Source organism: Camelina sativa, chromosome 17 (assembly GCF_030686135.1).
Source record: "Camelina sativa cultivar CO46 ecotype springtype chromosome 17, ASM3068613v1".
Lineage (NCBI taxonomy): Eukaryota > Viridiplantae > Streptophyta > Magnoliopsida > Brassicales > Brassicaceae > Camelina > Camelina sativa.
The window spans coordinates 33,715,492-33,739,181 of record NC_141896.1 but is presented as its reverse complement, the minus strand read 5'-3'; the positions used below and the strand labels follow the sequence as shown (position 1 = coordinate 33,739,181).

At 34.2% G+C, this 23,690-nt stretch overlaps 5 protein-coding genes and 1 long non-coding RNA gene across 6 annotated transcripts; all 6 read right to left on the bottom strand.

Moving 5' to 3' along the window:
* Positions 1–1,955: 1,955 nt before the first annotated feature.
* Positions 1,956–3,047, bottom strand: LOC147924689 (uncharacterized). The gene has a single exon (XM_087496892.1). The coding sequence runs from the start codon at positions 3,045–3,047 to the stop codon at positions 1,956–1,958; it is 1,092 nt and encodes a 363-aa protein (XP_087353018.1).
* Positions 3,048–3,698: 651 nt separating this feature from the next.
* On the bottom strand, positions 3,699–5,414 carry LOC147924688 (uncharacterized). Its single transcript, XM_087496891.1, has 3 exons — positions 4,544–5,414; positions 3,898–4,438; positions 3,699–3,759 (listed from the first exon to the last, which is right to left on the bottom strand). Exons 1-3 carry the CDS (start codon positions 5,412–5,414, stop codon positions 3,699–3,701), a joined length of 1,473 nt encoding a protein of 490 aa, XP_087353017.1.
* Positions 5,415–13,470: 8,056 nt separating this feature from the next.
* LOC104759842 (replication protein A 70 kDa DNA-binding subunit C-like) lies at positions 13,471–15,273 on the bottom strand. Its single transcript, XM_087496890.1, has 9 exons — positions 15,267–15,273; positions 15,083–15,179; positions 14,867–14,991; positions 14,701–14,785; positions 14,469–14,604; positions 14,197–14,378; positions 13,987–14,110; positions 13,748–13,906; positions 13,471–13,656 (listed from the first exon to the last, which is right to left on the bottom strand). Exons 1-9 carry the CDS (start codon positions 15,271–15,273, stop codon positions 13,471–13,473), a joined length of 1,101 nt encoding a protein of 366 aa, XP_087353016.1.
* Positions 15,274–15,462: 189 nt separating this feature from the next.
* Positions 15,463–15,760, bottom strand: LOC147924687 (uncharacterized). Its single transcript, XR_015586486.1, has 2 exons — positions 15,634–15,760; positions 15,463–15,529 (listed from the first exon to the last, which is right to left on the bottom strand). It is a non-coding gene; the product is annotated as an uncharacterized LOC147924687 (long non-coding RNA).
* Positions 15,761–16,273: 513 nt separating this feature from the next.
* On the bottom strand, positions 16,274–17,680 carry LOC147924686 (uncharacterized). The gene is made up of 7 exons (XM_087496889.1): positions 17,543–17,680; positions 17,196–17,460; positions 16,997–17,114; positions 16,775–16,896; positions 16,593–16,680; positions 16,430–16,507; positions 16,274–16,343 (listed from the first exon to the last, which is right to left on the bottom strand). Exons 1-7 carry the CDS (start codon positions 17,678–17,680, stop codon positions 16,274–16,276), a joined length of 879 nt encoding a protein of 292 aa, XP_087353015.1.
* Positions 17,681–22,438: 4,758 nt separating this feature from the next.
* Positions 22,439–23,690, bottom strand: LOC147924685 (uncharacterized). The gene is made up of 6 exons (XM_087496888.1): positions 23,556–23,690; positions 23,184–23,454; positions 22,984–23,098; positions 22,735–22,880; positions 22,584–22,668; positions 22,439–22,472 (listed from the first exon to the last, which is right to left on the bottom strand). The coding sequence occupies exons 1-6, from the start codon at positions 23,688–23,690 to the stop codon at positions 22,439–22,441; spliced, it is 786 nt and encodes a 261-aa protein (XP_087353014.1).

The window sequence follows — 23,690 nt, the reverse complement described above, 5'->3', positions numbered from 1 at the left end:
TATTTCAAAAAGATGAATAATTGTTTCCAAATCTATCATATACATAAAACTATTTAGTTTTTAAGTTCTGTTTGTACTTTTATATGGGAAGAACCAATTCTCAAAGTTCTAAAATTATGAAAAGTATAAAGATTCACCAACACAAAGATAGCAATATCTAAGAATAATTGTTTCTGAATCTATCATCCACATAAATCTACTTATGTATAAGTCCTATATTTGTACTTTTTATGGGAGGGACCAATTCACAAAGTTCCAAAATTCTTAAAAGTCTAAAGATTAACCAACACAAAGATAGCAAAAATCTTTATCCACAGGGTATAATTGAAATTTTTATAAACCGTATATTAAAAACGTACCAAAAGAAATGGGATGATGGATTCTTGAACGATATATATCACCCAAATCTTCGAATCGGAAGTAATTTTTCGAATTTACTAATTCCAATTGAGTCATGGTTGATTCTTCCATAAACTTGATTTGGAAAGGATGATGAGTATTCCTCTCCCTTAGGGTTGGATCGATAATTTTGAAAGTCCTAATCTCATACCATTTACCCTCATAAATATACTTCTGGAGCTTTTTAGTGTTGTTGGAACAAATGCCACCTCAATTGTGTCACCCTTCAAAAATTAATAAATTGTGTTAGTAATCTAATATATAAGACTTTAAAAATATCAAATATCAGTAGAAATTATCATTTGGGAAATTCTCTAACCCTTTCATCCACAAGTAGAAGAACTCGTTTGCTGAAGAATTCATAGACATACCAAGAATTCAAGACCTTGGCTTGGATACACCAGTTGGTTCTTCCCCGATGAAGATCAGAAATATAATCGATATTCATGATCCTATCGAATTAGGGTTTTTCTGTTTTCTCTCGTTTGTCGGAGACGAAAAGGGGATTTCGGAACTGTAAGAAATCAAAGAGTCACGATTAAACGTTGCGTATTAACGTTTAGCGTTACACCTTTTTTTTCACTATTATATATTATTATTTAAATTATCATAACAAAATAAAAGACAGGATTCGTTTTTAATAGATATATTTTGCAAGATTCTAATTTAAATGTGTTTGAGATTTAATTGTTAAAATTAAGACTTTATCATACCTTAAACAATATTTTTTACCATTACGTAATTATATTTTCTATCTAATTACATAGCAAAATACCACAATTTTAATTATATTACAAATAATTGTAATGAATATTATGAGTCACATTGTATTTCAAAGTTCATAAAAATTTGTTTAACTAATTATGGAAAATAAAATTTAATCTAAAAATCCAAAACAATGTTCAATTACAAACATAATAATTAAACAGTCTCAAAAACCTCTTTGAAAACAACATTAAGTGTTTTATTCTGGCATTTTCCATCTTTATCTGTAATTAACACCTTCAATCCTTTTCTGGTTGTGACTCGAGAGAAGGCAACATAAAGCTGTCCATATGTGAAAACCGGTTTCGGAAGAAACAATCCAACATGTTCTAGCGTCTGACCCTGACTCTTGTTTATAGTAATTGCAAACGCCACGGTAATAGGAAACTGTCGTCGTCTCATACGAAAGGGAAACTTTGCATCAGGTGGACTAACATACATCCTAGGGATAAGTACCTTATCTCCAACCTTTTTTCCTGTCACGATTCTTGCTTCAATTACATGACTGGCTATCTGAGTAATAATCAGCCTCGTACCGTTACATAAACCTCCTTTAGGATCTATATTCCTTAACAACATGACAGGTGCTCCAATTCTCAAAGTCAAAACATGGCTTGGCAGTCCAGAAACTTGAATACTGTTTAGGAATTCCTGAGTGTAGATCATATCATCAAGTCCGCTCGTATCAGACGTTTCAATACTATCAGAGCTAAGATATCGTCTCTCCTCACCTGCAAAATAAAAAATTTAAATTTCGTATATGTTTTGAGTATTAGAATATTTTTAAAAAATTAAATTTCTATATCCTTTTTAATTTGCATACCTGGAAGCTTAGTAAGCATAAACTGATTTATCTTATCAACATCGTCGTTTCTTGGACTTAGAATAGCTCTTTCACTAAAGAATTTTGGGTCAGTCCTCCTTGTAAATTGTTCTCTGTAGATCTCTTTAACTATTGCTTCAATAGGATTTCCACTTGTATTAATTAATAAATCATCCAGAATTTCTATCTCCACATCCCCACTATTTGACTCGTTAATTTTGCCATCCCCGATATCAAGAAGCCACTTAGAAAAAGTAGCAAGAGCACCCGCATCCATACTATTACGTGCTTTACGAAGTCTCAAATTTTCGGTAAGTTTAAGAACTTTACAACTATTCCAAAGAACAGATGAGTTGATAGATGCTAAAACTGTCGCTACCCTTCCACCTTCCGTAATAACTGGTAAAATCTGTCTAAAATCACCTCCTAACACAACAACTTTACCTCCAAAAATCTGGTCACACTTCATGATATCTCGCAAACTCCTATCTAAAGTCTCATAACAAAGCTTGTTCATCATTGGAGCCTCGTCCCATATTATGAGCTTTGCTTCTCTAATTAAATCAGCAAGATCAGATTCGGCATCTATCGAACAAACAGAATATTCATTAAGATTGATTGGAATATCAAATCTTGAATGAGCCGTTCTACCACCTTCCAAAAGCAAAGTAGCTATACCACTTGAAGCAACATTAAGAACAATATTACCTTTAGACCTTATATCAGCACCAAGAATAGTCCACATAAAAGTTTTTCCAGTACCACCGAAACCATGGACAAAAAACATACCGCCTTTATTGTGATTCACAGAGTGAATAATTTCTTCATAAACACGTCTCTGCTCATCAGTTAGCATAGGTAACAACTTATTGTACAATTCCTGTTGTTTTTGAGGCTTATATATTCTCTCATCTGCGATAAGCCTATTTTCTCCTGTGTTCATTATACTATCATCTGGTCTAGGCATTGTCTCGAAGGCCGTAAGAGATGTCCCATTCGATCGTAACATGAGTTCTATTTCAGTTAAACATATATTTTCTATCTGAGTCCGTGACAACATTAGACATACCACAAAAAATTTTAAACATATTATTATATATATATATATATATATTTTTTTTTTCCTTCGAAAACGGAATATTTGGATGAAAGAAAATAAGTTTTTGAAATACCTGGATCGTTCCTGTTTCTCCTTTCTTTAAACAAAATATCCTCACACAAGATGTCTTTCGTTTTATTCCAAACTTCAAGAGGAACAGTTAAACTCTTTGTATGCAGTAGGATCGCAAATAACTTTCTTAAAAATTCCCCAAAACACCATTCACCTGCTTCGTTTATAGCTGCAATGTACTCCTTATCATTATCCAATAATCCCAATGCATAGCAAGCTTCTTGGAAATCACTGTAAAGTACACCATTGACTGTTTTTAAATAGTCAAAACTTGTTGGTCCTGCAATTTTATTAAGCAGTACTCGCAAGTAATAGGCTTGTCCTACAGAAGGCGGTACATACGTAATTCTGCCTATTGCAAAACTTTTCCGTTTCTCTGACCTTGGCTTCCAAACTTTTTCTCTCTTATTCCAAACAAATTTAGATGGAAATTCAGCATACGTAAGTTCTCTGGCCTGGGGATAAATCTTGTTGCATTCCATCCAGCCCAAAAATTTTGAAGTTCTATTTGTTGTACGGTGCAATACATCTTCTATTGGATCATCCTGATTGTAAATAGCCAATTCTTGTCCTGGAAGATGAAACGGGAGTTTTTCTACGGCTGTAGTACGATAACAAATTGGAAAAGCAAAAATTCGCCAAGAAGCCTCACATGCAGATACATACCTAAAAAAAATTGGATTAGTTTGTCACGTATAATTTAATATGAGAATATTTGACAATCCTATTAAATTGTTACCTGCAATTGAAAAACTTTTTAATTTTATTTTCCTGATCTTCTTCTCCTACTTTGGCTCTAACATAGTCCGGACCTTTAGTGATGTACTTGAACAAATATTTAACTGAACGTGTCTGGTTGCACCACTCAACATTTATATGAGCACGAAAGCGGAGTGATAAATCACGATTATAGGGAATAACGTAACTATTATCGTATTGAAAACCTCTTTTCTCCACGATTCTCCCATCGTTTCGTTGTCTATATATTGGATAGCCAGCATCGTCGACAATAGTATTATCCATGAATGGTTTTGGGAAGAATTTAGTGCATTGCCCATTATTCATGCAGACACTATCTCTGTTCATATGACCACACGGACCATGGATCATCACATCAGACACAACTTCGTACAAATACTTATCCACCTCTTTATCAGGAATTTCAGCGCTTATGTATTTATCAATATCGTCTGATGTACGCATCTTATTGTCTGGGTGTAAAAACAGAATCATGTGCGCATGAGGCAGACCCCTCTTCTGGAATTCTATTGTATACATCGCTGAAAATTTTTAAAACAAATAAATATTTTTAAAAAACATTAATAAGTTTTATATTTCCAAAGACTAATATAAATATTAATAATAGAAACTTATTAAATACATACCAGAATTTACGATACCAAAAGTTTTTTCCTTTCTCTTTTGGTCCATTAATCTATCAAGTTTCATCTTGAAAACTCGGCTACATATATCAGGTCTATCTTCTTTACTAAGACGATGCCTTGCTAGATAACGATCAATTTCAGGCCACCTTGGGTTGCACGTAAAAGTTATGAAAAGATCAGGAAATCCAAAATACTTGCAAGTAGCCATGGCGTCAAGATAATGTTGCATCATATATCTTTTTCCACCCGTAAACGATGATGGAATAAATATTCTTTTTCCATGTTGTGCAAGGTCCTCATGTCCTTTTTCAGCAGCTTCAATGATCTTATCGATTCTTTCAGTTCGGAGTTTGCTTTGGTTCATCCATATGTAGTTCAACCTGTTCGATTCGATGGTAGTGAATGCATCGACTAAAAACTGCTGGAATAATTTGCCTGCCATAACAATAGTCGAAGACTCTTCATATCTTTCAAATATTCTATACGCATAAAATTCCCTCATGGTAACGGTTTTCCTTTTACGTCCACGGGTATCCATGAAACCTATATCGATGCCTAATCTGAAACCATCTTCACCATAAGGGAACAACAATGGGTACTGTAAAGGCAAGTATGCGGGATGAAGCTCACTTATTCTCTGTAAATTACCCGAACGACTTTCTATAACAATGTCACGTTTATTCACACCAGCCGTAAAATCTCCAGGTATTAAAGCAGCGACCTCTTTACTGGTAGGAAGATTATGAGTTCTTGCATCAGTTGTTCTTTCTGAAGGTAAGATTAATCGCAGACCTTCGCTACCTTCTTCCATTTTAAATCTTTCACGTGCCGATCTAAACGCCTTAACATGCGGATTATGACTATCAAGCATCTTTTTTAATAGTCCAACAATCTCATGCTTTAAATCTCCAGAAGATCCTGATGATCTATATCAACAACAAAACACAAAAATTTATAATAATAATGATTAGTAGATACATCAAATTATGCTAAAGATATTTAACAAATAATTAAGATATGGAAAATATTTAAATACATATTTATCAATATATATAATTACCTAAATGCAGAAATTCTATTAGTTATCTCGTTACATACGTCATGTATATACAATTGCAAAAACATTGGTTCCTTTCCAGATTCTGGCAAGATATCACCGATACGATGATAGTTTTCTCCGCACATCTGAAATAAATACGGCCCTCTACCATTATTTATTGAATGGTTAATTTTCTCACCTAATGATGTGAACGAAAACATCATGTTGTACGCTCGTATGTTATCGCGGAAGTTTTTACCCCTATCGTCATTATTATAAAACAACGATAGTAATGTTTTAGGCGCAGTCTTCAAAGTAGGAAGTATTACTTTGCCGCGATGGCAACACAGTGAAAAATCCGGCTTTGCCTTTTTAGTCCGTTTGTTCACCCGTTCTCCATACCACATATATGCTCCACAATTATCACATTAAAAATAAGGATCTCCATCATCATAATAACCTACATATACATTTTTTAAAAAAATATTATTTTAAATTTATGTTAGATATACATACTTATTTACAAAACAGTCGTATAACGAATCAGATATGCATCGAGATATACCGTTATTTAATAACTTAGCTTTTATGGGAGGAAAGCCAAGAAACATCTCAGATGTCGCATTGCTTTCATTAGTATCGAATGAAATCCCATCAGTAGAGCTGTCTGAATCACTTTCATCGTTCGTATCCGAATCAGTTGCGACGAAACATGCGAAATCTTCCTGTAATCCGGGAAGAAGGAAATTTTCTGCATAGGTAACAATTGGATTAGTTTTAGCATTTATATATATATTTTTTATATATACTCATTTTGAATTCGCCTTCCCGTACATATTACCTTTTTTCTTCCTTTGTGCCCGTTTAGACTTCAGTATTTGCATTCTTTTCAACCTTGCCATCTTATGTGGATCAGGATACTGAATATTCAGTGCATTTGTAAAAGCAGGAAGATTTATCGTAGAACTAACACCTGTAGTTTAATAATGTTGTTACGTGCAATATATTAGTTTCGAATGAAATATATCTCTTAATGTAAAGAATATAAAATGTCTGTACGTTTTCTAGAGACGGCATGTGTCGTTACATTCTTCCTCCGATATGGAATCTTCGAAGGTCTCATTATATGAAACAACCCGACCCTTTTTTTTTTCTTTTTAATAATTAAATACAATATATAATTAAGTATCCCATACTACTTAATTAAACAAACCAACCCACACCCGGTAACCAACCAATAATAAACCAACATCCAATTACATGCACAGCGGAAACATATCAATAATACAAAACCAATACAATAGCATTTCTATCCATTCTATCAAGCAACCTAACATATCTCTATCCAAGGTTCCATCCTAAACAATATAACAAAGACCAACAACACACAAACGAGACCCTAGATCATCCTCCTCCTCATCGCCATGATTCCATGTCACATACCTGCACACGACAAACAACAATTGAGATGCGTAAGTATTATCATAAATACTTAGTGAGGTCGTCCTCCCATCTACTGGGTTATACACACAAGCATATGAGACCCTCAAGTTTAAGCAAAACAAGTAACACACAACAATACATCAAACCAGGAAAAAAACAAGTCTCGACTGAGACCAGTGTCGACCGATGCCTCACGGTGTCGATCGATGCTACAAACAATGGTGTCGACCGATGCTAAACAGTGTCGACCGATGCCACTCCAAATGGTGTCGACCGATGCTTCCTAGTGTCGATCGATGCCTCTTCTGCAGACACGATCTGCGCGAAACCGAACATCGAACTCTCCTTCCCAATCATCTCGAATCCGTCTCAAACTCATCCAATTACCTCAGAAATCACTGGGAATCACAAAAGCAACGAACCCAAGCAACAAAACAACACAAACAGCAAAGAAAACACACAAACAAGAGAGATCTCATGCTTAGATCAACCATGGTCAAGCACTCACCTCAAGAACAGGAAGATTGAAATGAGAAACGTGGAAAACAACACCTCCAGAAGCTCCCCCTTCCTTTCCAGCAACAACTAACCCTCCTATAGCCTCAGATCTCTCCAAAAACTCCAAGAACAAGCCCAGAAAGTCACAAAAATGTTTCTCTCTCTTTTCTCTCTTTCTCTCTTTCTTTCACTAAGCGGCGACCAAATAACTCCCCAAAAACCCTTAAACTCGTCCTTAGACGCTTATAACACGATTTAGGGATTTAATTGAACCAAACCGAACCAATTCGGCAATTAATCAAACCGGCCGAACCCAGAAATTAGTGGTGTCGAGCGATGCCACTAGGGTGTCGATCGACACTCCTTTCAAAATCACAAAATCCGGTTCGCGGATGTTACAATTCTCCCCCACCAATATGGATTCGTCCTCGAATCCCGCAAAATCGTCCAACTATCAAGGACCTCCGTGCCACCGTCAACACGGCCCGCACGTCCCCGACCGGACTAAATACCGTCAGCCAAGGTTTCCCGTGCACTATCGCAACAGCCCGCACACCTCCGATTGAACCACGAGGTCTCACTCTAGTCAATATACTCACATCAAAGACACTATTTGCTCACAACTTAGTGCTTCCCCCATCCGTGGTCGCAACCAACGAATCATGCCGGCTCGTTATCAGGCCAACCGCCTTAAGCTACGGCATCCAGGAAGTCACTCACACACACACTCCCCCCGCTCTCAGGTCGCAACCTTCGAGTCATACCGGCTCACTGCCAGGCCACAGCCTACAGCTACGGTATCCAGGGAGTCTCACATGCCCACTCCCCCCGCTCTCGGGTCGCAACCCTCGAGACATACCGGCTCACTGCCGAGCCACGGCTCACAGCTACGGTATCCAGGGAGTCTCAAAATCCCGCTCTAAGGTCGTCACCCTAAAGCGCGCTCACGGATCGTCATCCGAAGCAAACATACCACTCCCACTCTCTGGCCACAAAGTCCATTGAGCTATCGGTATCACATGAGTTGGGCCCACACAATCCTGAGCAAATAAGTCCGATGTCAACGAGTATCTCCCGACTAGATCTACCTCAACACTTTCCATTTCTGGAAACTTCTATTTCTAGAAACTTTCCATTTATAGCAACCTTCTATTTATGGAAACTTTCCATTTATAGCAACCTTCTATTTATGGAAACTTTCCATTTATAGACTCACGTGCTATTTCCTTTCCAGTGATTTTTCACAAATCCCAAAACCAAAGAACTCCAACTTTTATTAGAACCTCAAATGCAATAATCGTTTACAACTCCCAATGAAAATACATAATGAAAGAAAGAATACATAAGCTAAAACTAAGCGCCGAAATGGACACCCGGTCCTCCCTTCGGCTGCGCCGCAACCTCCATCATCTGCCTCCTCTTAGGATAGAAAGGCCTGATATGCCCTTCCTCCCCGCAATGATAACACACTCGACGGTACTCCTGTGAATCACCTCCTCTGGCCCCGCTTGCCGACACGTGATCCATGCTCCCGCTCCCATAACCTCTCTGGCCACCTTGGTTCGCCACTGTCGTCTCTTCCCGCTTCCTTTTACGCCTTTGCTCCAACTGCCTATCCTTGTTTGGAATGCTCTGCTCCATTGTCTCCTCTGAAGGAACCGCTGGACTGACCACCACTAACTGTGACCTCAAGTCATCCTCTATCCCAGCTGCAACCTCAACCAGCTCCGCCCTTGTGGCATAGCTCCTCACTCTGCACCGAGTCCTCAAATCATCTCGCAAAGCCAGCAAGAACCTCCGCACCTGAGCCGACTCTGGCTCCCAAGCCCGGCCTGCATACCCCACAAGCCGACTGAACTCTGCATCCAGTTCCCGCACTGTACGGTCCCCCTGAGTCAAACTCAAGAACCGTGCCTCCATACGATCAAGAGCCTCCTGAGGAAAATACTTGGAGTTAAACTCCCCCACAAAATCTCCCCAAGACATACCCCGCTGCACCCTCCGTGCTGTCACCGACCTCCACCACACACGAGCATCTCCTGACAAGTAAAACACTGCCAGATCCACCCTGTACCGGTCGGGACACCTAAGCGAAAGGAAAATATCCTCCATCCGCTCTCTCCACTCATCCGCTACACTCGGATCGGTACTTCCTGAGAAATACCCGGCTCCCACATGCCGCAGCTGCTCCATCATCCGCACATACTGTGCATCCACTACCTCGGCCCCCGGCTGCACACCTGCCTGCAAACCCGCCACAGGCTGCACCGCTGGACCCTGCCCACCACCCACTGGGAGCACTACTGGACCCTGCCCACCAACCACTGGCGGCACTACTGGATCCTGCCCACCAACCACTGGCGGCACAACTGCTGGAAGTCGCTGCAAAACCTGAGCTAGCAAGTCCATCAAGACATCCTCCCTGCCTAGAGCACCTCCCGCTGCAACCCCTACACCCGGGGCAACACCGTGACCGACACCGGGCCCATCCGCCCTGCCGTCACCCAAACCAGCCTGGTCTCCAGACACACTAGGATGAACCTGTGACTCCGCCACCTCCTCACTGGGCTACACTCACACTGGCCTCAGGAACCTGACCTCGTCCCCGACCACGACCACGACGACGCCCACGACCACGACCGCGACCAACAACACCCTCTCTAGCCATCTGCACTACCCAGAACAGAAGGCTAAGCACACAATTCAAAAACCGCACATAGAGTACACATCTTACCGTGAAATCTCATTGAAGGCTCGAAGAGGATGATACTAGGACTCCATACCGCAAACAAATTGACTAACTACTCATAATCAATTCCATCACACAACATCATGCATCAAGCAAAAAGGAAAATAATTCACCCAATTAAATTCCTAACCGCTCTAACCATCCATTTAACCATCCTAGAACCGTAAAGGCTCTGATACCAAAATGAAACAACCCGACCCTTTTTTTTTTTTTTTTAATAATTAAATACAATATATAATTAAGTATCCCATACTACTTAATTAAACAAACCAACCCACACCCGGTAACCAACCAATAATAAACCAACATCCAATTACATGCACAACGGAAACATATCAATAATACAAAACCAATACAATAGCATTTCTATCCATTCTATCCAGCAACCTAACATATCTCTATCCAAGGTTCCATCCTAAACAATATAACAAAGACCAACAACACACAAACGAGACCCTAGATCATCCTCCTCCTCATCGCCATGATTCCACGTCACATACCTGCACACCACAAACAACAATTGAGATGCGTAAGTATTATCATAAATACTTAGTGAGGCCGTCCTCCCATCTACTGGGTTATACACACAAGCATATGAGACCCTCAAGTTTAAGCAAAACAAGCAACACACAACAATACATCAAACCAGGAAAAAAACAAGTCTCGACTGAGACCAGTGTCGACCGATGCCTCACGGTGTCGATCGATGCTACAAACAATGGTGTCGACCGATGCTAAACAGTGTCGACCGATGCCACTCCAAATGGTGTCGACCGATGCTTCCTAGTGTCGATCGATGCCTCTTCTGCAGACACGATCTGCGCGAAACCAAACATCGAACTCTCCTTCCCAATCATCTCGAATCCGTCTCAAACTCACCCAATTACCTCAGAAATCACTGGGAATCACAAAAGCAACGAACCCAAGCAACAAAACAACACAAACAGCAAAGAAAACACACAAACAAGAGAGATCTCATGCTTAGATCAACCATGGTCAAGCACTCACCTCAAGAACAGGAAGATTGAAATGAGAAACGTGGAAAACAACACCTCCAGAAGCTCCCCCTTCGTTTCCAGCAACAACTAACCCTCCTATAGCCTCAGATCTCTCCAAAAACTCCAAGAACAAGCCCAGAAAGTCACAAAAACGTTTCTCTCTCTTTTCTCTCTTTCTCTCTTTCTTTCACTAAGCGGCGACCAAATAACTCCCCAAAAACCCTTAAACTCGTCCTTAGACGCTTATAACACGATTTAGGGATTTAATTGAACCAAACGAACCAATTCGGCAATTAATCAAACTGGCCGAACCCAGAAATTAGTGGTGTCGATCGATGCTACTAGGGTGTCGATCGACACTCCTTTCAAAATCACAAAATCCGGTTCGCGGATGTTACATTATAATACGTCAAGTGTAGTAATCTGCAAAATGAATTTCAAAGTACGATCAAGAATTCATATAATCGAGTAATTCTGACCATTTTATTCTAAATTTCGCTAGCTGTTAGGTTTGTTTATATTGGAAGATGGTGCCGTATATATGATGCCATCTAAAATGTACATATTATTGATATATACAAATATTGACATATGTATCTATATATCATCTTAACTTTTTTGAATATTTTTTAAAAAATATGTTATTTATCTTTCTATTATGTATGGAGATCTCTAATACGTTTTTTTTGAAATTTACTTTCTTGATTTTTGTCAATATATATATATTTTTTTGTTATATTTCCATAATATTGTAGATCATTATCGGGTCATTACTGAATATTTACTTTTATTTTTATATTTTCAAAATTTATATCATATTTATTATAACAAAATTTTAAAACATGTCAAACTATTTTTTTTTTCCATAATTAACATTCTACTATTAACGAACTTTCCGCTGAATTGTCATATCATAATTTTTATTAATTAGAAAGATAATTTCATTGTGTTATAAAACTAACATTTGTTAAACATTAAAAAGTGATAAAATCCCTTTTAAAAACATAACGAATTATAATAACATCGTGATGATAATCAGAAATAAAAGTAGTGATTGTTATTGAATATTAAAATCTAAAATTAAAATTCAAAAACGACATTCTAAAGTCTATCTTTTTCATGTTAGATCTTTGCGTACATATCTCTTATTCTTCACACACCAGAAATATCCAGTAACATCCTTATCATATGTGTAGATTGGCTCATTGTTAGGCATGACATTGTATTCCATCCAGGATTGAAATTGAGATTTCTTGTTCGTTGATTTCAAAATACTATTTTCACCGTCAACAACGGTATTTTGAACGTCAAGATGCGTCAATGAGTTATCTTCAGAAGAAATTGATTCTTTTCTGGTTTTCCTGACTTTTTTTTAACTGGTTCCGCAATGCGATCCTCACAAAAGGAAACAAGTTGTTCTTGTTGAATTTGCGAACGGAGCGCATCTTCATCAGGTCCTGATCTTTTCTTGGTGGTTCGACGAACTTCAGATAAACGTTTCATTATGATTCTGCACGTATACATTTGAAACATGTGAATGTAATTTCAATAATACAAAATAATGAAAAGCTTGATTTTTGTTTTACCTTATACGTCAAACAGCAAGAACTTAAGAATTGGTTCAATTTTTTTTTTTTTTTCTAGTTGACATGGTAAATTAATAAGACTTATATATATACATATAACATGTAGAAGTTGAGTTTTCACATTTGATAATATTATGTTTCCTAAAATTTCGTATTGAATAAGAAAAATATTCAGGATTACCTTTAAGTTTTTTAATATAAAAAGTATTGTTAACATATTCGTTAATGGTCACTTACTTAGATTCTCATATTGAATATTCAGATTATTAAATTTAGCCTTTTATTTTTAACATATTATCGTTACTTATGGAATTCTGATTTATGTTTAAAAAGATTTGGGTTGGGGTTTAGAGATATCCTAACCATTATTATTTCCCAAATGATAATATAGTATGAACTTATTTTACTTATATTATATATACCTTAAATATTCGTTTATTGTAACATAATTATAGTAATTGATAAAATTAAAGTTTGACAAATACAAACACGCTAAGATGTTTGAAAGCGTTCTTAATTGTCCAAAATAATAAAAACTTTCAATTCAAAAAATAAAACAAAAAAGTTGGAAATAAAAATTAACCAATATCATGTTTTGAAATGACGCAACTTTTTCAATCTCGAGATTCAGTTTTGATTTTTTTCCTTGTCATCATGCTATGACCCCCAGTCGTTCCAACATTGCTGTCTGTATGATCTCTCTTAGATGAAGTCAAATTCATTTCAGCTGGTGCGATTTGCAACTTATGGCCGTCGAGATCCAAAGAATTATTCGAAAGTTCATTCCTTCCATATAGTTCCTACATTGGAATTATACACATTGAGATTTTAAATATAAAATTCATAATGGTAATATGGATATTTGTTCTTTTTTTTTGTTTACTTTAGTACCTTTCCAAATTTCACAACCATGTCTTCCTTTTCCCAAAACTTTTCGACAACATAAGCAGACTTGTCACTTTTTAAATTCTCGATTGTAATCGAAATTTTAAACAGCATAGTCCTCCCTACCAAGGCAGAGAGACTTCCAGGAATAGGTGCAGTATCGTCCTGAACAAAGGTCAAATATTGATTAAATACTTGTTTTTATAACTTAAAACCAAAAGGAATTCAAATGATACTATACTTACTTTAGGTTTTTCCAAAGCTAGTTCTTCTGCTTTTTTTCCAATAAATAGTTGGGCAAGACCGTCAAAGAAGAGCAGCTTAATCTTTTGCGAACTTCCGTACCCAACATGAAGTATGAGTTTATACCTTAAAACGGTTTGGTATGACTTAAATGTGCGTATAGTTATAATCCACAATTCTTTAAAAAATTTAAGAGTCTAATTGAAACTTACTTGTAATCAACTTCCATAACATCAGAATCACAAACTCCACAACTATAAAGTAAATCCTTTCCAGATTGAGATTCTGGTGGATATGGCTGCACCTTCTTATTGCAAACTTTACAGGCAATATAATACCATTTGGGCAACACTTCAACAGAGTGAATTGTCGCGATTGTCACACATGTTCGCGCCTTTAAAGAATTAATCATACATTTATTCTCCCATTTATAATTCAAGAAAAAAATAAGATCACGATATCAATTTTACGTTAGAATCATTACCTCAAGTGCATAAACGATTTGGTCCATAATACTCTTTTCGTTCACAATGAAAAACTCCTCATATAATGTCACTTTGGGTTTCTGAGGGCTTGGGTCATCATCAAGTTGTATTAAATCAACAGCATCAGTAGGCAACCTATATAGTTATGATAATAATAAGAATATGTATATGATTAAAGCATGTCTTGCAGAATAATATGAAAGGGATATATATAGTCATATATATACTTACTTATTTCGAAACACATCTACTTCAGACATAACTGGATTTATCAGAATATCGGTAGAGTTGAACGCATTGGAAATACTATAATTCCCTGTAACATGGATTTAATTGGCAATGTTAGATTTGACAAACATAAGCTTAAAGTTTTTTTTTTCCGAAAGTAAGATATTACCTTTCCATTCCTTCAGGCATGCAAATCGTATTACACAAACGACAACAGTATCTTGATGTTCTTTTATTTGTGTATCAAAGTCCTTTGCAAGATCACCCCACACCGTGCAATTTAACCGGGTTCCACTATATTACGAATGCATGAAATAAGAATAAAATTGAGTTATTTTATTTTAAATTAAATTAATTTTCAAAAATATTTACTAAAGTTTCATACGTTAAATCTTGCAGATCGAAGCTCAATTTGACATTATCCTTTCCTTTTGTTTTGACGCTATCAAGATTTCCAACACTGACGATTTGGCCGATTACATCTACAAAAAAAAATATTTGCATTAATATTTTGTTTTTTTTTTCATGTAAATCTAACTTTTAAAAACGAAGTTAACAACTCACCAAACAATACATTCTTATCTAATTATCCAGCTAATATAGTAGTAAACGCCTGAAAATATTTTTCTGGAACACGAACTGGGAATTCATCACTTGGTTTCACAACAGTGGTTCTATAAAAGACGATTTTAAATCCCAAAGAACTTGTCTTATAACTACTATCATAATCCACTAAGCTGAACGTGTCGACTATTTTTGACTCGCCGACAGCGAGTTGGTTTTGAAACCTGCTGACCAAACCATCTTCAATAGATGCATGTATCCTTGTACCCTATATATAACAATTTGAAGTTACAAAACTATTATCCAGATTCTCTAAAAAAATCATAGATAATTCAAATAAACATGACATTTCAATTTTAAATTAGAACTTACATCACTATCAACGAAGACCATCTGAAGGGACTTGAATGATTTCCAAAGTCTTATGATACGGACTCTTATCTTTTGATGGTCTAAAGCAGGGTTGAGATTGTCTAACTGAACAAAAGGTCGAACGTTCATCTTTTTAGAAGTCATATTGAATTGAGCATACAACTCATAAACACATTAGCGGAACAATATTTATAGAGATGTTATACAACCGACTTGATTTTTTGATTTTTTAGAATATTTTCTTACTTTATTTTGTTCAAACGATAATGATGAGGAATGTAAACATATCATTTATGAATATTCTCGATATTTTTTATTATCATTATTAAAAAAGTATATTTAACATTTTTTTTACTCTTTCAGATTTAATGAAATTCATCAAGCAGTTGTAAATTTCCATATATCGTTATTAAAATAAATGTTATTTTGTAAATTATAATAATGGTCTTTAAGATTTTTAATTAAACAAATTTCTATATGTTAAAATTTGCAACTAACTAAATTTAATAATAATCCAGGAATATAATATTTTAATTAATTTATTAAATCCCAAAAAATCATCAAATATAAACTAACAAAAGTGTTTTTCAATAATTCTCAAAAAATACGGAACTTCGAAGATCGGTTTTGAGCATAGTTATCAATAAGGTCTTCGATGCTTCTCAAAGGAGTCCTCAACAGCAAGATGAATATAGGAGTCAAGTGAATCTCTGTATTTTGCAGAAGGATAAATTCTAATCAGTATTTTTCCATATCAATTAATCATTAATCAAATAAAGTTAGATTTTACTATTACCTTAGATCTAAATCGAACCTATAGTCGGTATCATCCAAATCTTTGATTCTTGACTCACCATGATCAACGTAATTGTACCTAAATATTTAAAGTTAGTCAGATACATCCACATATTTCTAAAATATATAATCGAAAGACCATCCAAAGTAAATCTCTGACTTACATGAACATGTAGTCTGCAAAATCTGCACTCTTCGGGTCCTCGACAATCTCCGAGCATCCATCGCCGTTGGTTAGGAGAACATTATCATCTAGCATTACCGATGTTAAATAAACAAATTATTCATTATCATAATAAATTGTACTGAATTACTAAACTAATTATCTATAAACAAACGTAATCACCTCCGAATCTTACTGCTTTCCACATCTTGAACAGACAGACCCTCTTCCTGTTACGCAGTTTGAAAGTTTTGAACATATGATTGGCATAGACTCCTGTTGCGAAGCAGTCAAGTACATATCCCCTTTGGAAAAAGGTTTGTTGATATAATAATGTCAATCTACGTATTTTATCAAGCACTTAAAACAGTTCTTAAAAATATTACTATTCATATATAAACTTACTCAATCGACTCGATAGTGAATTTTATGTAGCGATCCATCAAGCTCCAACGATAGACACCATCTTCTTTTTTGAAACTATTGATTTCACCCATATTGGTGATGCATCCAATCAGATTAACTGCCATAAAAACGAATAATATTAGATTAAAAATAACAAATTAATCTTTTATAAAACAATCCATTATAAAGTCCGATTTACCGTAAGGCCATCTTCCATGAAACGCATTATCATAAACACGTTTAAAATCTAGATTATTAAAAGATTTGCAAATGATAGGATCTCTTGCAAAACTGATTATAGTTTTGTCTGTGAAGAAGATCCGATAACCGTTTTTAGTTTTCTGGATCTGTTCTCTGTCATTCTTGACTTCGAACTTCTCTATAACATAAGTTCGATCCTCCGACAATTTAAATTCCGGAACACTATTGAGTGATGCCGGGATAGTAGCATGTCCAAATGTACCCTAATTTAGAGAATGATTAACCAAAGTATTTAGACACACGAATACATATGAAGTAACAACAAAATAATTCTGTATAACATACCTCTTCGTCTACCAAGATTAGTTCTGTCGACACATCATTCGAGCGATCTCTCACTCTCCATGAACGGAAAACCTTGACACAAATCTTCCATCCCATTGTCCAAGGACACAATTTGTCGAGCATCACAAATCTCGCCATTATTTTTTTTTTTGTCTTAAAAAAAAGTATTTTAGTTAGAGAGAAGTTTAGAAAGAGAGTGAAATGTAGAAGTTGAAAAGACAGTAGTTTGGTTTAAAGTTTTTAAACTCGACTATAAGAATTTATAAGGTGTTAATGGTTGCATAAAAAGTATCGTCTCGAAGGGGTGTTACCATCCACACCTTTTAACTACATAATTGAAAGGTTCATGAATATGTAAAAATCAGAGGGGATGTCTATTTTGAATACAAAAGGTAATTAATATAATATAGTTTTCGTTTTATGAATTAATTAATAATTGAATAATATTATAAAACAAATTAAAATCCAATCACATTATCATAGAGGATTAAAGTATTATTTTTATCTTATACATATGAAGTATAAAAGTCATGCACTTTAAAAAAATCAATTTCAAATTTCCATATCAGCAAAGGCATCCAACATCTGTGTGACTTGAGGACATGGAGGATTGATCATGACACTGGTACAATTATGCACTGTGGTAGCCATCCATGTATCTACATTAATAAAATTTGATAATCAGTTAACTTTTTATTAAAAAAGCAATTATAGATTTATCAGCAAGAAATGGTCCGAACCTTTATTACTTTCGAGCTTGGCAAAACGTAATACACATATGATAATATCATTGTCACGATGTATCCAATGGTTATAGAAGCTGTTCACGTAGTCTTTTGGTAAACGACATGAGCAATGTTCACCCCTACAATTTATCATCACTGAGTACTTCTCAAATCATTGAAATTTAAATTAGAAAGCTCAATAATATAGAGCAACTTACTCAATATTTTCAAGAACAACGAATAACTCATTTCATTCTTTGTATGGTGGACCTTGTTCCATGGTATTTCCAACACTAAAGACTCTTCTGATAAGATCTACGAAAATTTATACAATAATTTAACTAATCAAGCACTTTAAACTTAACATATAATATAAAAATAAATTGGTACCCTTACCTACACAATATTCAGAATCAAAATATCCACTTTTAATATCACTGAATGATACGAAAGAGTAAAATTGATCTGAAGACAAAGGAAGTATTTTCTTAAACCATGTCCCATCTCTCCAATGTATTCTGAAACGATGGTCAGTTGGCCTAAAACCGCCATCAACATTGCTTAATGAGAAACTTGATAACATAATCCATTCACCTTCTTCCAAATCGCTAAGAAAGATGTCACGATAAGGAGAACCCATCAATACATGAATTTTTGTACCCTACGTAAACGTTATACATAAGTAAATATAACTAATTTTAAATTTATAAAATATTATATAATATAAATATACCTTCTCATCTACTACGATTAAGTATGTTGACTTGAAAAGAGGATGACGACACTCAAATTTCCTCAGAATTTTTACGTTAATTTTCCACTCATGAACGAAGGGGTTTAGGTCATCCACATCGAAAAAATAGTCTCTCTTCCCGAACTTTTTTTTAATAGCGTTGGATAGGAGGTTAGCCATAATAAACTTTTTTCAAAGAATTCTTAGAGAGTTCTGTCTGTCAAACGTATTTATATATACATAATACATAAATCTGTTTTCGAATATTTACATCTAAAGATATTGTCAAATATTCATTATATTTATCATCGTGAAAACTTTAATGTTATTTGTAAAACAATCATAAATTAGTAATTAATTATTGTCATGTTTCCCGTCATTTTTATAAAATTTCTATTTTGTAAAAGTATTCAATATTTTTCAGATATCTACATTCCAAATTATGTTATAACCACCAAAATTTCCGCATGATAAAAATTAAAATATTCATTAATTTATACTGACTGCAAAGCTTATTAACAAAATATTTTTATTTTCATAGTTATATTTTATATTATCTACATATTTTTATGAAATTAACATAATTAGTTATCCGTAAATAACTTAATTAGATACCTATATATATATATATATATATATATCTAATAGAATAGAATTCTTTGATTAGATCATACTATAATTATAATGCTCAGTTTCAAATTATTTAAATTAAATTCATTCAATCTTAAAGTCAAATAATCTATTAATATTATTAATACAAATCTCGCTGAGAATTTCTTCAAAATAAGATTTTTATATGATAATCACCAAAACGGTTATTTCATAAATTTAAAAATCATATTAAAGACCGAGCTCAAATATAATAGATATTTTATAATATATCAAATTACACTTTAATTATTATCAATATCAGTTCTCCATTAAGGCAAAATCCTCAAACATCTGCGTGACTTGATAACATCCAGGATTGATCATGACCATTGTACAATTGTGTACCGTTGTTGCCATCCATGTATCTACATTAACAATAAATAATTAATTTACATATTTTCAATTATAAACAATAATATTTCCAGCGTGTATAAATAATTCAAACCTTTGATAGTCTCAAGTTTGGCAAAACGTAACACACATATGATATCAAAATCACAATGTATCCAGTCATTGAAAAAGACATTCGCGTAATCTTTTGGTAAACGACATGATAATCGTTCAAACCTACAATTATATGTTATGTAGAATTAGAGTCATTAACGAACACGATTGTATTATTAAATCATATTTCGTTAATAGAACGACTTACTCAATATTTTCCAAAATGACGTACAACTCATCCCATTCTTTATATGGAGGACCTTCATCAAAACGATTTCCAACAGTGTACACTCTTCCAATAATGTCTGTTCATAAGAATTGCATTAGAAATTATTTTTCAGGTATTTCTTTAAAAAATTTATATAATTATTTTAATCTCACCTACACAATGATCAGGGTCTAATTTCCCTTTTTTGATATCATTAAATGATACAAAAGAATAAAACTGCTTGGAAGACAAATGATGAATTTTTTTAAACCATGTTTTGTCTCCCCAATGTATTATAAAACGATGATCAGTTAACTTAAAAACACCATCAACAATGGTTAGTGAGAATCTTGATAACGTTATCTAGTCACCTTCTTCAATATCGTTTAAAAAGTTGTCACGATAAGGAGGACGCATCATCACTTGAATTTTTTTACCCTATATTATTAAAAAATATATAAGCAACATAATATGATTTTTTTGTTTGAAATTTATCATAAGGGATACATAATGTGAAATTACCTTATCATCGACTATAATCAAGTCAGATGATTTAAAATTAGGATGGCACACCTCAAACTTCCTCAGTATTTTGACGTTAATTGTCCACTCATGAACAAAAGGGTTTAGGTCTTCCACATCGTAAAAATAGTCTCTCTTTCCATTCTTTTTTTTAATGGGATCGAACAGCAGGCATGCCATGTTTATAAAAGAGAATAAAAATTTATGGTAAAACTTGTAATCGGAAATATATATATATATATATAAATATATATACATTTTCTTTTCTTTTTTTGGAAATTGTATATTTATGATATTATCAAAACTCAATATTATTTACCATTAGATAAATTCGATGGTATATATTCATTCTCAGTAATCAGCAATATATTTGTATATTTACATAAACTTAAATTATTTACCTAATCTTTTAAGAAACTTACAATTTTAAAAAGTTTTAAATATTAGTAAAAATCTATCATTCAATGAATATAGGAACTATATATCAAACATTGCATACCATATTTTTTTAAGATTTATGAGAATAACTTTAAAGTCCAAGACTAAATTATGTTTTCTTTACGATTTATCAGAATAACTTTAAACTAATTTTAGATTTCGTAATTAGGTCAATATCTCTAGTTTATATTATCGATTTAACGAATTTTTGGGTTTTAGAATAATAAAATAAAGCATCGATTATATTTTATGTCAGATAATAATAATCTAAAATTCAAGAACAGCAAACGATTAAGATAAAATTCTTAACATTGTTAATTATTATTAAAGGGAACACGAAGTTTATCCCAATCAATTGTAGGAACAACACATTCTTTTTCATCTTTCTCAATAACAACCCTAACATCTTCTAGTCTGTTTCGCTCTTCAATCAAGTCGATTCGCCCCTCCAAGATATCGTCTATTAGCGAGATCTGAGTATCGATTGTTTCAAGCTGACAGTTTAAGCCGACAGATTCTTCTTTTTTGTTGATGTACTCTTTCAACATATCAATAATCGCAGTGAAATGTTTCGTCGTTTCCTTTAGAACCACGTCTCTAGATTTGCGGAACGCTTGTTTAACTATGTCGATTACTCCATCTTCCCAGCCGAAATCTGACATAGGCTCTTTCCGTTTCCTAGAACTTTCACCTTCCATCTATGATTTTGAAAAAAAAAAAATATAAAAATCTTTAAACTTTCAAACTAAGAACTGCTGGTACGAAAAAATTTATTGAATATCGTTTGGGATCTTACCACAAGGTTTTGGATGATAATAAGCTTTTATTTTACTCTTTCTTTCTTGACAGGGGAAAACAAAAGGTCACGATAATAATAATATAAAGACTTAGAATGCTTAAATATTAGTTCTAACAGTCGCGAAGGTTTTCTAATTGGCGTCTATTAAGGCCAGACCCATATAATTTAACCAAGAAAAACATTCGATCCTCTCTGTCAAATTTTATTAGATTTTAAATTAATTAAATTCACGTGAGACTACTTGTGAAGATAATTGTTATTTTAGAAAATAATTAATAAAAGTTAAACAAACATTCCGAAACATATTTAAATAAATTAAATAATTATTCATGCCCAAAGTTTCAACAAACTATAGATTGATGCTCGTATGACGAAATTATTCATCATCTTCATCTTCATCATCTTCATCACTGGAATCAACGTTTAGTCAACATCTGTAAAAATAAAACAATTCAGGATTAAACTTCCCACATAATTTTGTTTATACTTTTTTTTTCAATTTATTAAATTAATGAACTTACAGCATATCGCTAGTATTAATTCCATCCACTTCATCTTCAAGAATGACCTTTGAGCATCGCAACTGAGACATCAAACATTGCATACCTAGCAAAGTAGAATTTAAGTAAAATGATATTTTGGATGGTATATGAGACTAATATTGAACAGTACCTTCGTAAACAGAGATCCTCCAAAACAGAAGAGTACACATTATTGGTTGATTAGTAGTATAGGTAGGCGAAGACATAATTTGTTTCCGTTTCTCAAGAAATGCAGTACAAACCGAACCAACAGCAACACATTCAATCTCTTGGCCACTTTCAGAAAAAAAAAATGATTGTATATAATTTAAAAAGAACTGTTTAAAATAAAATTTCTATGTATTTACAATGTTATAGAAAGTTTTTAAAAATATCTTACTTGTGTTCAAGGATAGTGAAGGTCACAACTTCATTCTCTGAAATGTAGCCATTTTGATGATCGAGGAAATCAATCATCTGCGAATCGTTTACATGTACCACCATTCCTAAGACATCTAATATAAAAAATAATTTTAATGTTTTTTAAATATAGTAAAATTAAGATGGATGTATGAACATGAATTGAGTATAAAAACTTACCTACACAACAATTCTTCTCGTCACGCGTTGCATTTTGCATTCTTGGTGCATCATACATAAGAATAAAATTGTCAGTACTTCGTGGATTTATTGGAACCATTGTTGTTTTTTCCTTGATCAGGATCTCAAACGGATGGTTTGAATTTCGGGATGATTGTTGACCTTCAATCACCTTAAATCCAGAAATCTCGTACCAGTCTCCTTCATTGAGCTTTCCATAGTAACAGTCTACATAAAGTTCCGCATCTATCTTGGCATCAATCCTAGTTCCCTAAAATATAAACATAATTTAGCATTCCATTGATTTATTTTGTTGTATATCTCGATTGATATTTGCAAAAACTGCTAAATGGGATGAGGAAGAAAATTTACCCTTTCGTCTACCAAAATCAAACTTTGATAAAAAGGCTGTCCTTGTATAAAATGCGGTGGCCATTCTCGAAGTATTTTCACAGCAACTTTCGGGTTACGTAAAGTAGGAGTCAGATCTTTCAAGTACAGCACCAT

Bases quoted from the DNA above. Each gene is read 5' to 3' on its own strand.
- LOC104759842 (XM_087496890.1), bottom strand. The intron at 14,992-15,082 runs GTATGAAACTTT...TTCGTAATATAG, and splicing joins TTCGATCTGCAAGATTTAAC to TGGAACCCGGTTAAATTGCA. The intron at 14,379-14,468 runs GTAATGATTCTA...AATTCTTTAAAG, and splicing joins AAATCGTTTATGCACTTGAG to GCGCGAACATGTGTGACAAT.
- LOC147924688 (XM_087496891.1), bottom strand. From the start codon at position 5,414: ATGCTTGATAGTCATAATCCGCATGTTAAGGCGTTTAGATCGGCACGT. The intron at 4,439-4,543 runs GTATGTATTTAA...AAAAATTTTCAG, and splicing joins TTTTGGTATCGTAAATTCTG to CGATGTATACAATAGAATTC. The intron at 3,760-3,897 runs GTAACAATTTAA...ATCGTACTACAG, and splicing joins AAAAAGTTTTTCAATTGCAG to CCGTAGAAAAACTCCCGTTT.
- LOC147924689 (XM_087496892.1), bottom strand. From the start codon at position 3,047: ATGTTGTCACGGACTCAGATAGAAAATATATGTTTAACTGAAATAGAA.
- LOC147924686 (XM_087496889.1), bottom strand. From the start codon at position 17,680: ATGGCGAGATTTGTGATGCTCGACAAATTGTGTCCTTGGACAATGGGA. The intron at 16,897-16,996 runs GTAAGTTTATAT...CTTTTTCCAAAG, and splicing joins TTCACTATCGAGTCGATTGA to GGGATATGTACTTGACTGCT. The intron at 16,508-16,592 runs GTAAGTCAGAGA...TTAAATATTTAG, and splicing joins TTTGCAGACTACATGTTCAT to GTACAATTACGTTGATCATG.
- LOC147924685 (XM_087496888.1), bottom strand. From the start codon at position 23,690: ATGGTGCTGTACTTGAAAGATCTGACTCCTACTTTACGTAACCCGAAA. The intron at 22,881-22,983 runs GTAAGATATTTT...TTTTTCTGAAAG, and splicing joins TTCACTATCCTTGAACACAA to TGGCCAAGAGATTGAATGTG. The intron at 22,669-22,734 runs GTACTGTTCAAT...CTACTTTGCTAG, and splicing joins GAGGATCTCTGTTTACGAAG to GTATGCAATGTTTGATGTCT.